The sequence below is a fragment of the Cnephaeus nilssonii genome (genome assembly GCF_951640355.1).
Source record: "Cnephaeus nilssonii genome assembly, chromosome: X".
Classification (NCBI taxonomy): domain Eukaryota; kingdom Metazoa; phylum Chordata; class Mammalia; order Chiroptera; family Vespertilionidae; genus Cnephaeus; species Cnephaeus nilssonii.
Window position 1 is genome coordinate 126,772,259 of NC_137071.1, and position 14,524 is coordinate 126,786,782.

Sequence of the window (14,524 nt, forward strand, 5' to 3'; positions counted from 1 at the left end):
AGAGAAGGAAAGCACTCTGGCCTGGCGGGTTCGAGCCACTGTAAAGCTTTTATTAAAAAAACCACGAGGGTTCGGTTCAGTCCTGCTGCTTGGGTTCAGTCCTGCTGCTTGGTTCGGGAGGCCTCGGCGTTGGCCCGAAGCACAGCCCCTGGGGACGGGTAGGGACGCTGCTGGAAGAGGGGCCCGGCGGCCGTCGTGTCTGCACCCGTCTTAGCCTCGTTCCGCTTGGGGAGTCCTGTTGACCAGGTGCCCCTGGGGACGACAAGAGGGTCAGGCGGATGGGAGTGTGGGAGGTGGCAGGCAACCCCCTCCCAAATAACCGGTGAGTCAGGGAAGGAGAGAGTGAGGCAGAGAGGAAGTGCAGGGCGTCCATGTCACTTACCGGGGTGCATCTGAGTATGCGCTGGGGTCCATTGGGTCTAACTCTTCATCCTTCCGGCTTGACACTGTGGAAGGAGGTGGCAGAACAAGGTCTTCAATGGAGGCACCAAGGACCTCTGATCACTGAGCTTCCCCCATTGCAAGAACAGATGGTCCCCAGCTGCCATGGCTGCAGGACCTTCTCCCAAGCCCCCTGATTCAGGCACGCGCATAAGGGGGGGTAAGGGCTTCTGTACGTGCTGCGCCCCTGTGCCCGCAGCCTTCCCCAGCTCAGCTTACCCTTCTTGCTCTTGGGGTAGGGAGCCAGCTCTTCCCGGCGATGGTGGCGCCGTTCTTTGGCCTCTTCTCGGTCCACCTTGTCGTACCCACGGTCACGGTCACGGTCCCGGTCCCGGTCCCGGTCCCGGTCCCTGTCGCGGTCCCTGTCCCGCTCTCTTTCTCTGTCCACCTTGTCATAGCCACGTTCTCGGTCTCTGTCGGACTTCTCGTGGCCCCGGTCCGACTTCTCGTGGCCCCGGTCCGACTTCTCGTGGCTCCGATCCGACTTCTCGTGGCTCCGGTCCGATTTCTCGTGGCTCCGGTCCAACTTCTCCTCAGCATCTGGGGACACAAAAGCCTTGAAGTGACCTCCTTCCTCGCACCTCAGAACCCGGCAGCTGGGGCCTTTGCCAGCCTCTCTTACCTGGGGCTGGGCTGGCCTGTCTCCCCTGTCCCTCCTGGACCCACTAGCATTTTCTGAGCCCTTTCTGAGAAAATGCTCGAAGTGCCTGAGGCACCCTGGCACCTGCCAACTCACCTGCATTGCTGTTCCTGAGCTTCTTAGCCGATTTGGTAACGATGGAGTTGGAGTCGTGGGGGGAGAGCCAGGATACCAGGTCTGTGTCCACGTTCCAGTAGTAAGGGAGCCCGCTGCAGGGCAGTGGGAGGGAGGAAGAAGTGTCAGTATAGATGCCCTCCCCTTGTAGCCTCAGCTGCTTCCCAATCTCTACCTACACCTACCCCATGTCAGGACCCTCCAGATCCCTTGCCTTGTGTCCCCCCATCTCCCCAAGGCCAGGGACAGCACAGGAAGGGTAAAATCAGACGTTCTCTCCCCCACCCCCCCAAAGGTCCCCAGGCTTACCAGGAAGGGTCAAACACCTTGTACCAGCTGGGTGGCAGGCCCTCCAACCGGGTGGCCTCATAGTCCACGGGATCATCATCGTAGTCCTCAGCAATGATCTCTTCCTCTGGTTCTGCCAGGACAGGCAGAGGAGGAGAGCAGTAAGTATCGGGGCTCCTCATCCTACAGTTTGGGCCTGGAGAGACGCTCACACTCACACGGACACGTGTGCGTGTGCCAGCTCTCACCAGCCATGGCACATAGCGCTCACAGCCCCAGTCCTGGCATCTAAATAGCGAACTCCGAGCTCTCCTTCCCGCCTGCGCCTATCCCTTCCCCTCCCCTTTCCCCCAGGCGCGTCACCGTCACCTTCCTCGCTCCCAAGCTCCAAGGGCCATTCCTGAGTCCATTTCCTCAATCAATTACTTCTACCTCTATGGCTTTTCCAAATACATGTTCTCTTCGAGTTTGAAAAAAATAAACAAATAAATAAATAGCGAACTTACCAAAACATGTACGTACCTAAATCTGTCCTGTTCCTGGGTTCAGATAAGACAGGGGTGGGGACCCTTTTTCCTACCAAGGGCCATTTGGATATTTATAACATCATTCACGGGCCACACAAAAGTATCAACTTAAAAATCAGCCTGCTGTATTTGGTCAAACATTTCATTTACTCACTCCTAATGCCTAAGGCAGGGCCAGACCAAATGATTTCACAGCTCTTATATGGCTCACAGACCCGACGTTCCCCACCCCTGATATAAGATACACTGTTACCCAAGCCTATTTGGCTTCAGAGTTTAGGTAGGGATTTATCCACATTCTTTCAGTTCCTGAGCTCAAGGAGTACATTGTAGCACACTACCAAAATCGATTTGGGTAAAATGAATTGAAACAGCAACAAGTTTCTCTAAAAATGTCCAAATCTATTCTGCTCCCAAGCTTGGGGAGTCGAGGATTCCTGACTCCTGTATTTTTAGCAGCAAGAATTTGGATAGCAAGGGGTTTATTCAAACACTGCTCTGAGTCCATTCAGTTCCTGAGGCCTGACGCATACTGTTGTCAGTTAACATCAGTAGAATAAAAAAGGTGTATTAGGCCCTCAGTAGGCCTGTCATGGACTTCAGTTGTGGATATAAATAATAATGAATTGTGTATTTCAGCAATGGCATAGTGCCTGTCACTGTAGGCCCAAAAGAGATGTCAGCTATAATCATCAGTATTATTAATAAGGTATATACCATCAGAAAAAAAATTAGGTACACAGGGCTTGGCAACGAATAGAGTTAACATAATGTGTATCCAGGCACTTAGTACAACCAAAACACATATTGATATGGTGAACAATAATCTATATACCACCAGCATAGTGCCTGGCACCACAGTAGGTCTGAAAAAATGTTATCCTTATGGTAAAGCACACAGTATCAGCATCCTGCCACTGTCCTTGAGGTACAGGAGACTGCAGTACATGACAGCTATCCTAATACTCTGTAATCACTTCCATGGATGGACTGAATCCGGCATACAGTAGGCCCAAATAGGTATCAGCTGTCAATATTAAGGATGAAATGTCTATCTTCCCCGGATTCCCACCCCCACCCCATACTTGGCACCCAGTAGGAATGGGTGTCAGGAATCCGTATGGTTAACCAAAAAAAATGCCTGCCACCCCACTGCTTGACGCACAGTAGGCCCATGTATCATACAAGTGGAAGTATCAACGACAAAGTAAGTGCCTGTCAAGCCGGGCACATGGTAGGCCCCTCTGCTCTTAGCGCTCTCACCGGGCTCTAGATGTTTGAGGATGCCTCTCTTCGCCAAGCGGGTCTGCAGGGCAACGGGCAGCGGCATAGCGGGTCGCAGGCAGGTCTGGGGACGGATGGACAGACTAAAAACCAGCTCCGGAGAAAATATGAATCGACCCTATCAGCAAGCGCCCCCCGCCCCCAGTGTGTGCTCATCTGGACCCCCCACCACCTCACCAGTAGCTGGGCAGACGAAACTGCGCTCAAAGGTGGAAGAGATAGGTTACGATATTACCAAAACTCTCACCAACCCTTCTTTTCAGGCCCGGTGCTCCAGAAACCAGGTCCTCTCCTAGGCCCAGGGCCCGCCCATCGCCGTAGGGGTCGAACGCGGCTCCCCCACGCCACAGAAATGGTCTCACCTAACGTCCCCCAAAGACTGCCGGGTGGGAGGAACCAAAGAGCTCGGATGGAGGTGCACAGGGGAGCACCTCCTCCGGCTTCAAAATATGCACGTCCCTCGACGTTACTAATAGAGTCACGCGGGTAGTGGCAAGCTGTCAGACGGGCGGCGTCGCTGGAGTCGCCGCTAGAATCCCCAGGACCACGCGACTCTTCCCTCCCAACGCACAGAGCCAGACCGTCTCTCCCCCGGACTGGAAATGAACGCGGCGAAGCTCAGGCTGCGAAAAAGATGACACCTCTGGGCAGCCAATGAGAGCGCGCCGTTGGCCTGACGTAGGACGCAGCCACCTAATTGCGGCCCCGGGATTGGTGGAAGCTCGGGCGACTGTGTGCGTTTCCCGAGGGGGCGTGGCACAGCCGGGGCTTAGCGGGACTGCGCGGCGGGACGCCGGCGCCATGGAGGAGTACGCTCGGGAGCCCTGGTACGGCGACGGCTACAGGCCTCGGGGCTGTTCTGGCGACCCCGCGCCCAGCTGCGGGAGGCGGGCGGGGGAGGCGCAGGCCCCACAGCGCCACGGCCCAGGCTCCGGAGACGCTTAGCTGTCTCTCTTCGTCCCCTCACTTGGCCCCTCGCACTCGGGTTCCGTTAAGAGGGGCCACCACGGTCCTGGAGAAGGTGCGGTTCAGGACGAACCACTCCTCTGACTCCGTCTCTCTCTTTTTAGAAAAGAGACGCGCTGGTCAAATCCATCCCCGCCAGGGGTGGCGCGGTGTTGAGTGGCAATCCCCGGCTACCACGCGTGTTTTCCCCCGGGTTGCTGTAGGGAATGGGGGCGGGGCCTAGGTGAGCCTATTGTGAGCGAGGAGGTGGTGCGGGACCCTCCCCACAGCCCGCTCGTGGTTTTTCCAGTTGCGCGAGGTTAAAACGGGGGAAGAGCCATGGCCGGTGTGGCTCAGTGGATACAGCATCGGCCTGCGGACTGAAGGGTCCCAGGTTCGGTTCTAGTCAAGGGCATCTACCTCGGTTGCGGGCACATCCCCAGTAGGGGTTGTGCAGGAGGCAGCTGATCGATGTTTCTAACTCTATCCCTCTCCCTTCCTCTCTGTGGAAAATCAATAAAATATATTTTTAAAAAATAAAAATAAAAGAGAGGGGAAGAGAGCGGGCCTTTGGTTGGACACACTCATTTTCGGAGAAGGGGGTGCGACACTAGCCAGTTCATGACACTACTAGCCCGTTAACACTTCTATAGTGTTCTCTTTAAACAGGCCAACTCTTAGCATGTATCAGTTCATTTCATCTTTGATAGTAAAGCGGTTGGCCGATTCCTTAGTTAGCTGCAAAAGGAGGGGAGGGTGGAGAGGGCAAAGCACTATTTTTTTATTTTTTCTTAAATGGGAGGGGGAAATAATCTTCTTATCTGAAATGCTACTTCCCATTCAAACGACTTGGTTTCTCCCAGCAGGAAAGAGTCCTTGTGGCCTGGCATAGGGGGAGGGCTCACATTAACCCCATCCTCCCCTTGACACTTGCAGCCCATGGCGAATTGTGGATGATTGCGGTGGAGCCTTCACTATGGGCGTCATCGGCGGTGGAGTCTTCCAGGCCATCAAGGGCTTCCGCAATGCCCCTGTCGTGAGTCAGTTACATGCACTTCATCATTCCGGTGCCTGCTTGCCTACCATGTGCCAGGCCTGACTCCAGAATCTGGGGTTTGGGGGAACTGTAAACATGGCCTCATTCCCTCACCCCAACCCAACTGTAGCACCTCTGTGAAAGTGCTGCGCTGGGAAAATGGTCACCACTGTCGCTGTAAGAAGGTGCAAAGCTGCAGGAAAATTTTATAAAGCTTCATTAGAGCTTATTTGAGCCATGTAGAGGACATGGCTGGAAGCAAGGTCTCAACAGATGGAGAAAAATGCTTCCCATGATGACAGTTTGCGGTTTTGTTCATTTGGAATTAAGGAGGGAACATAGGGAGGAGTACATGAACTTGGGAGAAAGTAAAGCAGGGACATCTCTGATTGGATTATAAGATAGTTAAGATTATGTGATCTCTGAGGGTGGTTCCGATTCTGAGGGGTTTGAAAAAGAGGCATTTCAGAGGTGTGTGAACCTAGATGCACAGAAACAATGGACAGAGCTTGCTTACGGCAAGGATAACCTTCTTACTAGAGAAGTTATAGGCCTGAGACAAGACTACCCACCATGACCTCTAGTTAGGAATTTATGATCAGATCACCTTGTGATTTTATTAAAGAGCCCCTTTTTCATCCACATCACCAAATTCTCTGTGTATGCCGAGCCAGGCAGATTTTACCTAGAGGCAGATTCTGGGTCAAAAACCTGGCCAGAGGGAAGTGACAAGAGTTTAACTGGCAGATGGAAGACAGCCTTAAATTTAAGAAAATGTTTTTAGCCCTAGCTGATTTGGCTCAGTGAATAGAGCCTGCGGACTGAAGGGTCCCGGGTTCGATTCCAGTCAAGGGCACATGCCGGGTTGTGGGCTTGATCTCCAGTGGGGGGCATGCAGGAGGCAGCGGATCAATGATTCTCTCTCATCATTGATGTTTCTCTCTCTTTCTCTCCATTCCTCTCTGAAATCAATAAAAATATATTTTAAAAAAATGTTTTGAATTTATCATAAAAAATTCTGTCCCTTTCTCTGACACCCCCTCCTGGAGATCTAATCAAATGTCATACTTTGCCATCCATTTGCCAAGGTCTCTGCAATTTATGTCTCTCTCCCCATCCCCTCAGCTCCTGTAAACTCCTGGATCTTTACCCAAGTTTCTCCCTCTCATTCTCAGAGTCTGAGCACAGATGCCCCTTCTTAAAGAGGTCTTTTCTTGTCCTTCAGCTGCTATCATCTCTCTTTATCCTGTTTCCTCTAGGATGCATATTGCTGTTGAAACTGACTTGCTTACCTGTACCCTTGCTCAGGGTCTGTCTGTCTCATTAGAATGTGAGCTATGAGAGGGAAGGGACCAGTCTGCCTTATCCACTGCTCTATTCCTGCATACAGCATGGTGCCTGGCACAGGCGCTCAGAAATCATGAACTGGATAGATGAATGAGAACTTCTCAACCCAGCTTTGAGAATACTTCTGTTGTGCCCGGCTGGTGTGGCCCAGTGGTTGAGCATCCACCTATGAACCAGGAGGTCACGGTTCCATTCCCGGTCAGGGCACATGCCTGGGTTGCAGGCTTGATCTCCAGTGGGGGTGTGCAGGAGGCAGCCAATTCATGATTCACTCTCATCCTTGATTTTTCTCTCGCCCCCTTCCTGTGAAATCAACAAACATATTTTTAAAAGAGAATACTTGTGTTGGGGTGCTCCCCAGTCCCCTAGTCCTTAGCTGCCTCTCCACATCTCTACCACTGAATCCCCTTCGCTCTGAAAAGCTGAAAACCCTGTCTGCCAGTGGCCTCGGCCCTGCTCTGATTCTCATCTCACTTTCCCCAGGGAATTCGGCACCGATTGAGAGGGAGTGCCAATGCTGTGAGGATCCGAGCCCCTCAGATTGGAGGTGAGAGGTCTGGGGACACAGGAGAGGTTGTGGCAGAGTTGGCGGTGGTGGTTGCTTTGGGTCTAGTCCTCAAGTTGGAGGTCCGCACGTGAGCCCCAACTCTGCCTGGGACTTCCTGGAAGAGGGACATTTCCCAACAGTCTAATATGGGTGAGTTCTGGAGTTTAAGTCTAGACCCTGGTTCTTTCCCGATATGTGACCTTGGGGTAGTGGCTTAGCCTCAACCTCATCTGTAACATGGGGATGACAAGGGCAGGAACCACCCCAGTCATTTTGTCATTTATGTAATTTACGTAGCATTCACTAAGTGCCAGTTGCTCTGCTAAGCACTTCAATAATATTAACTAATTTAAAGTTAGAAGTCAAATAACCCACAGGTCCCAGGACACAATAAGGCCTCAGTAAACATCTTAACTACCAGATGGTTAACTGGCTTTCCTAACCTGTTTCCTTCTCACTAAAACCAAGAGCAGAATTCCAATTCTATGTGGTGGTTTACGGAGATCAAAGTTGCTGTTTAAAGCCACATAGAAGGTAAATGTGCTTATAAACTTGTCACCTCCCTATGAAGGAGAAGGGAGTGTCGACTACAATTAGAGACAGCTGGAAGATGTAGCTACCACAAGGACAGATGTGGGGAATATCCCCTAGGCCAGTGGTCGGCAAACTCATCAGTCAACAGAGCCAAATATCAACAGGACAACGATTGAAATTTCTTTGGAGAGCCACGTTTTTTACACTTCAACTTCTTTTAACGCCACTTCTTCAACATAGCCCAGGCCGTGGTATTTTGTGGAAGAGCCACACTCAAGGGGCCAAAGAGCCGCATGTGGCTCGCGAGCCGCAGTTTGCCGACCATGGCCCTAGGCGTTTGCTATCTCTTTGCATCTGGGTTTGTCTCCCCTTTCTTTGCCAGAGCATTCAGCCTCGGAAGTCCCCAGTCCCTGAGCCGTGGATTCTTGGGATTCCCCCGGAACACTAATTGGACCTCTGTCCCCTTGCAGGTAGCTTCGCAGTGTGGGGGGGCCTGTTCTCCACCATCGACTGTGGCCTGGTGCGTGTGCGGGGCAAGGAGGATCCCTGGAATTCCATCACCAGCGGAGCGCTGACTGGGGCTGTGCTGGCTGCCCGCAGTGAGTGCCCCCAGCCCTGGCCCCGGCCCCAGCCCCTTCCACCCTGTTCTGCCAGCACTCACCTCTCTCCCTGCCTCCTTCCTCCTCCAGGTGGCCCACTGGCCATGGTGGGCTCGGCAATGATGGGGGGCATCCTGTTGGCCCTCATCGAGGGTGTTGGCATCCTCCTCACTCGCTACACTGCCCAGCAGTTCCGCAACGGTGAGTGCCTGGTGGAGCTGGTCAGGGAGAGGTGGGTAATGCTCTGCCTAGCCACCCTTGTTCACCTTGACTGGATTCTTCCCTCTCCAGCACCCCCGTTCCTGGAGGATCCCAGCCAGCTGCCCTCTAAGGAGGGGACCCCAGGCTCGGGCTACCACGGCTACCACTGAGGAAGTGACCGCCTGTCCCCACCATCGTGGGAGCTCCTCTTTGTTTTCCTCCCCGATGATCTACCTCGAAGGGAGGGCTGGCTCCCAGTTGGCCCTGGGACCCTCCAGAGAGGGCCTCTACTCTCTGTTCCCTTGTCCCAGGGTGGGGTGGGGCACCCCAGCTGCCCTTCTCTCAGGGCACCCCAGCCCCACCCCATACTCACATGTAACAAGCTCTTACCCCAGACCCTTCCTGTTCGCCCTGATGAGTATTTAAAACCAGTTTTGAAATGCCTGTGTGTGTGCTCATTGAGCTACCTATGGGAGCCCCTCTTGAGACAATAGGCACAGCCCCTTCAGGGACACAGAAGCCCTAGGATTTGGAGTCCCACAGAGAGCGGGCCTTAGTGGATGTCTGTAGAATGAATGAGCAGGAGGGGGAATGAATCAAGATGTTAATAGGTACATGAGTAAGCATGTGTGGGAGCCAAGTGATGAATCATATGTACATAGAGGAAAAGGCTTGGGAAAGAAGTGAGGAAACAGGGATTTCTGGCGTGGGGAGGGGGGGTTCTGACCCCTCCCTCCCAAGCCCCCATTGCCAAGTCAGGGAAATCTGACCTCACGGTGAACTCTGGCATTCTGGATACCAGTCACCCCATTGGTGTGAAAATAATCCCCCTCCAATCTGGCATCACCATGGACCTGGGAAGAAGTAAGGGTCAGGGAGACCCGGCTTCCTTGAAGAAGGCGCCCTGCCTCAGTCTCCTCTAATGCACCACAGATACTTCTGCTCTGCGATGCTCAGTGCTGTCAGTATCTTTTTTTAAGGGGAACCACAAAATCATCCGAAGTGAGCTTTCATTTTGGGCCAGGGCGTTATGGGAAAGATTTTTCTGAATGGACATCGGCCCCCAAAGCTGTCTCTTCCGTGTAAAGCCCTCCATGGGCGATGCAGACATCTCCACGGGAGTGCATGTACTCCTGTGCAAATGGCCTCATGGGAGACATAAAAGCTGGCCCTTTCGTGCAAGCCATGGCAGAGGTAGGCATGCCCTCTTATACAACGTTGTGCACTCCCTGAGGTGCAACTGCTGAGTCCCCGGCCCCCCCCAAGGCTTCAGCAGGGACTTGGTGACCCTCAATGGTAGAACTGCAACACTGCCTGCTTGACCTACTCATTGCCCGGCAGAGCCCAGCCGGCCCAGTGAAGACGCCGGGGAGAGCAGGGTGGTGGTGGCGGGCACTGTGCACGCAGCTCTCAGGGCCTCAGTAGGGCCCCAGCCTCAAACCCAGTTGCACAGTCCGACCCAGGCTATCCCAGACTGCAACCCTTGTATTTCTGGGCCACTTTGTTCCTGCCCCTTCTGTGTACCTAGGTCCCACCCTTCCTTGGCTCCAGGTCAACCACTCCCCCCCCCCTGTATTTCCAGATCCCACCCTGATCATATCAAACACCGTCCCATTAGCTTTTGGGGGGCCTTTGCCTTCCAGGAATCCTCAGGTTCCACCTCCTCCCCCAAAGCTGCTGTGGTTCTCACAGCCCCTGGTGTCTTCAGGCACCACCCCCTTCCTACCTTTCAAACTGCCCTGGAAGGTTCTTGCAGGCCCTACTATATATCAGCCCAGCCTCCTCTGAGGCCCAGTCCCCACTGTACCTCCCTGGTCCCCTCCCAGTGGGCCCCGCCCCCACGGCCCCTTAGATCTGCAGCCTCCCTGCCCTCAGCCTCTAGACCTCTGCATCTTCAGGCCCCGCCCCTTCAGGTACCCCTAAAGCCCAGACGCCCCACCCTCCTCTCCCACCCTTGGGCCCGGAAGGTGGGATCTTTAAGGTGGCTGGGCCCCCGGAGCAGTGGAGCGGTTCATGGGGAAGTGCAGGGCCTTCAGCTCCAGCTCCTTGGGCCACTGGCTGGGGGGGATGGGGGAGACCAGCACGGGGTTTAGAGCCCCACCCTACAGGCGGACATCGGGTGAGAGATGGAGAGTGGCATCGGGCTGGGGGGGTGCTCTGTGGGGGGACTAGTCCCGGGTGTCACCCAGCTCCTAGTCGGTCTGGGGGCGACCCGGTCCTCAGACCCCGACCCCTGACCAGATAGGTGGCCCACTTCACTTCCCCAAAGAAGGAGATGCGGTCTCAGATCCCTGGTGGGTTCCAGGGGCAGGGACTGCGGAGAACGGGAGAAGGCGGGAGTGAAGCAGAAACTGATGAAGTGAGAGAAATAAAAACAGACATACACATAGGGAGATAGACACTCTAATGGAGATGTACAAAGAGATGCAGGCAAAGAGACATACAAGAAATGAATGAAAAGAGGGACAAGACAAAGAACAGAGAGAGAGGAAGAAGGTGAGGGTCAGAAATGCAGGTACAGACGCAGGAAGAACTTCAGCATCAGATGGAGGGAAACAGGAGTGACCTCGAGGTGGCACTTAGGGCTGGAGTGAGGGGCTGGACCGCCAGAAGGCTCTCAGGCCTCTGCCCACCTAACTTCTAGCTGAGGGGCTTCAGAGAGATGCCCACCTGCACTCTTGCATTTCTCTCTCCACTTTTTTTTTGGTCGAATTCTTTTTTAAAAAAAATATATTTTATTGATTTTTTACAGAGAGGAAGGGAGAGGGATAGAAAGCTAGAAACATCGATGAGAGAGAAATATCGACCAGCTGCCTCCTGCACACCCCCTGCCGGGAATGTGCCCGCAACCAAGGTACATGCCCTTGGCCGGAATCGAACCTGGGACCTATCAGTCCGCAGGCCGACGCTCTATCCACTGAGCCAAACCGGTTTTGGCTCTCCACTCTTTTTAAAAAATATTTTTTATTGATTTCAAAGAGAAAGGGAGAGAGAGAGAAACATCCATGATGAGAGAGAATCATTGATCAGCTGCCTCCTGCACACCCCACACGGATCGAGCCTGCAACCCGGGCATGCGCCCTGATGGGGAATCTAGCCAGCACCCTCTTGGTGCATGGGTCCACGCTCAACCAACTGAGCCACACCGGCTGGGCTGGTAGCTCTTTTTCCCTGTGGCCTCTGGTTTTGCCATCCACTGTCTGCATGGTTGTGGGGGGATATTTGGTGAGTTACAGAGATAGACAGAACCAGGGAAGAGCAGGGGATCCAACCTGGACAGTGAAGAGGGGGGATCACTCTATCCACTTCCTCAGGCAGAAGCCCTGAGAGGATGAGGAGAGAGCCATGGGGAAATCAAAGACAGACACACACACACACAAAGATACCAAGAGAAAGAAAAGTCTGCGTTGACAGAGGCATCAAAGGAGAGACAGATGCAAAGAAAGAAACACCAAGAAAGAGAAAAAGCAGTACAAGTAAACAAGGAAAACGAGAATGTAAGTGAGGAGATAGAGATCAAGATTGGGAGAGTCAGAGAGACCAAAAATAAATAAATAAATAAATGCAGGGGCAGAGAGTGTCAGAGCAAGACAAGCAAAAGAGTTGAGCAGAGAGAGAGAGAGAGAGACAAAGTAAGAGAGACAAAAGAGTTGGGCGCACATACCTTACCCTGAGTCTGGGAGTTGCTGGTCCGAGTGTTCTTACGAACTTTGTTCTCTTCGTGGCAGTTGGAGAGCAGGGCCTGACTGAGCAGAACAGCTCTGAAGTCCCCTCCCCAGCCACCCAGCTCATAGAGATGACCAGGAGGGTTGGCCTCTCCTGGCGATATGTCTTTAGAGATCGTGCCCTGGATGTTGGGAACGGGGAGCCATCTCAAGAAGTCCATTTAGGGTCAACCTCTGGAGCGGACCAGCTTCACCAGACCGCCTGCGATCGTGTGGAAGAAGGATGTGCACTGGTCACTTGTGTTTTTAATTGAAGTTATTGGGATGATACTGGTTAATGAAATTATACAGGTTTCAGGTGTACAATGCTATGACACATCATCTATATATTGTATTGTGTTCCCCACCCACTTCTGAGGTGACAGAGAAACTTGACTGTGTTCCCCTCATTATACATACGAGGAAAGCAACTTACCCGCAGCTATACTGCCTGAGAGAGACAAGGCTGGGCTTCATATCCTTATTTATTGTGCTTAGAGTTTCAGAGATGTCATTTGCAACGTAATCTCCAGGACCACACGTTATCAGTCATGATTACGGGTGTCATGGGAAGGTTTTCTCAGGCCATCGCCACAATTTCTTAGCCTCCTTAAAGTAATAACGTCAAGGACAGACTTCTCTTTTTTTAAACTTTATTTTAGAGAGAGAGAGAGAGGACGTCAATTTGTTCTTCCGCTTATTTATGCATTTGTTGGTTGATTCCTGCATGTGCCCTGACGTGGGATCAAACCCACAACCTTGGCGTATGGGACGATACTCTAACCAACTGAGCTGGTTGGACAGGGCCAAGGACAGATGTGTCTTAATCAAGGTCAAGTCAGCAACAATTCTGGGCATTCACACAGGGCTCTGTGTTCAAACTCAGGACAAAGTTTCTCACTTGACCACCTCACCAAATCAGATGGTACAGAATGTAAGCTCTCCAAAGTTTCTCACTTGACCACCTCACCAAATCAGATGGTATGAACTAGATGATACAGAATGTAAGCTCTCCCTTGACAGCCCAGAGAGGGAGGCATCGCCTTTCCTCAGATTTCTTTAGTTAATTATGAAGACTCTTGTAAGACTGGGCTCTGAAAGTTTATTTAGGGAGCATTAGAAAGCAAACACAGGCCTGTGAAGCTAAATTTTGAAAAATATATTTTATTGATTTCAGAGAGGAAGGGAGAAGGAGAGAGAGAGATAGAAACATTGATGATGAGAGAGAATCATTGATCGGCTGCCTCCTGCACACCTGCTACTGGGGATGGAACCTGCAACCCGGCATGTGCCCTTGGCCGGAATTGAACCTGGGACCCTTCAGTCTGCAGGCTGACACTCTATCCACTGAGCCAAATTGGCTAGGGCAGGATGAGGAAAATTGTTTACAAAAGAGGAAGCCCAAATGGCCAATAATATATGAAAATATACTTATAGTAGCCCTAGCTGGCTTGGCTCAGTGGATAGAGCATCGGCCTGTGGACTGAAGGGTCCTGGGTTCGATTCCGGCCAAGGGCACATGCCTGGGTTGCGGACTTGATCCCCAGTAGGTGGTGTGCAGGAGGCAGCCCATCAATGATTCTCTCTCATCATTGATGTTTCTATCTCTTCTCCCTTCCTCTCTGAAATCAATAAAGAAATATTTTTAAAAAAAGAAAATATAGTAAATCAGGGAGCTGTGTATTAAGACAAAAAATATTGCTGAAGCCGGTGTGGCTCAGTGGATAGAGCCTCAGCCTATGGACTGAAAGGTCCCAGGTTCGATTCTGGTCAAGGGCACGTATCTTGGTTGTGGGCACATCCCCAGTAGGAGGTGTGCAGGAGGCAGCTGATCAATGTTTCTCTCTCATCAATGTTTCTAACTCTATCTCTCTCCCTTCCTCTCTGTAAAAAATCAATACAATATATATTTTTTAAAAAGACAAAAAATATTATTTCATATCAATCAGATGGCAAAAAAAATTAAATCTGGTAACACCAAGTGTTGCTAAGGAATTCTAAAAACAAGGTGTCTCATTCACAGCTTATGAGAGTATAAATGGGGACAATTATTTTCGAAAACTGTTTGGCAGTATCTACTAGAGCTGCATATATACACACTTATTATCCAGTGATACCATCTCTAGGTATATACCTAACAGAAATGTTCAAAGCTTAACCAAAGACATGTACAAGAATGTTTATAGAGCAATGTGCTGGAGACAAGTCTCCGTGGAATTCTCATTTCCTACGTGGTCCAGGCCTTCTGAGCAAAGGGCATGTTTGAAAAGCAGTTTTGAAAGTTAGAGATAGTGTATCTCTCTGGAGAGATTTAGAG

General features: G+C 51.9%; 2 protein-coding genes across 9 annotated transcripts; one reads left to right on the top strand and one right to left on the bottom strand.

Moving 5' to 3' along the window:
- Window positions 1-28: 28 nt before the first annotated feature.
- PQBP1 (polyglutamine binding protein 1) lies at window positions 29-3,900 on the bottom strand. Of its 8 annotated transcripts, none has more exons than XM_079765535.1 (8): window positions 3,657-3,900; window positions 3,274-3,358; window positions 2,006-2,059; window positions 1,505-1,616; window positions 1,178-1,290; window positions 661-981; window positions 383-446; window positions 29-252 (listed from the first exon to the last, which is right to left on the bottom strand). In XM_079765535.1, exons 2-8 carry the CDS (start codon window positions 3,338-3,340, stop codon window positions 96-98), a joined length of 888 nt encoding a protein of 295 aa, XP_079621661.1. In that variant the 5' UTR covers window positions 3,341-3,358; window positions 3,657-3,900; the 3' UTR covers window positions 29-95. The 8 variants fall into 8 exon arrangements, with proteins under 8 accessions (XP_079621661.1, XP_079621660.1, XP_079621659.1 ...); XM_079765534.1 differs by lacking the exon at window positions 3,657-3,900 and adding an exon at window positions 3,542-3,639; XM_079765533.1 differs by lacking the exon at window positions 3,657-3,900 and adding an exon at window positions 3,546-3,631.
- A 93-nt stretch (window positions 3,901-3,993) lies between these two features.
- TIMM17B (translocase of inner mitochondrial membrane 17B) lies at window positions 3,994-8,941 on the top strand. Its single transcript, XM_079765450.1, has 6 exons — window positions 3,994-4,121; window positions 5,176-5,275; window positions 7,106-7,169; window positions 8,174-8,302; window positions 8,393-8,503; window positions 8,594-8,941. Exons 1-6 carry the CDS (start codon window positions 4,096-4,098, stop codon window positions 8,671-8,673), a joined length of 510 nt encoding a protein of 169 aa, XP_079621576.1. The 5' UTR covers window positions 3,994-4,095; the 3' UTR covers window positions 8,674-8,941.
- The last annotated feature ends 5,583 nt before the right edge of the window (window positions 8,942-14,524 follow it).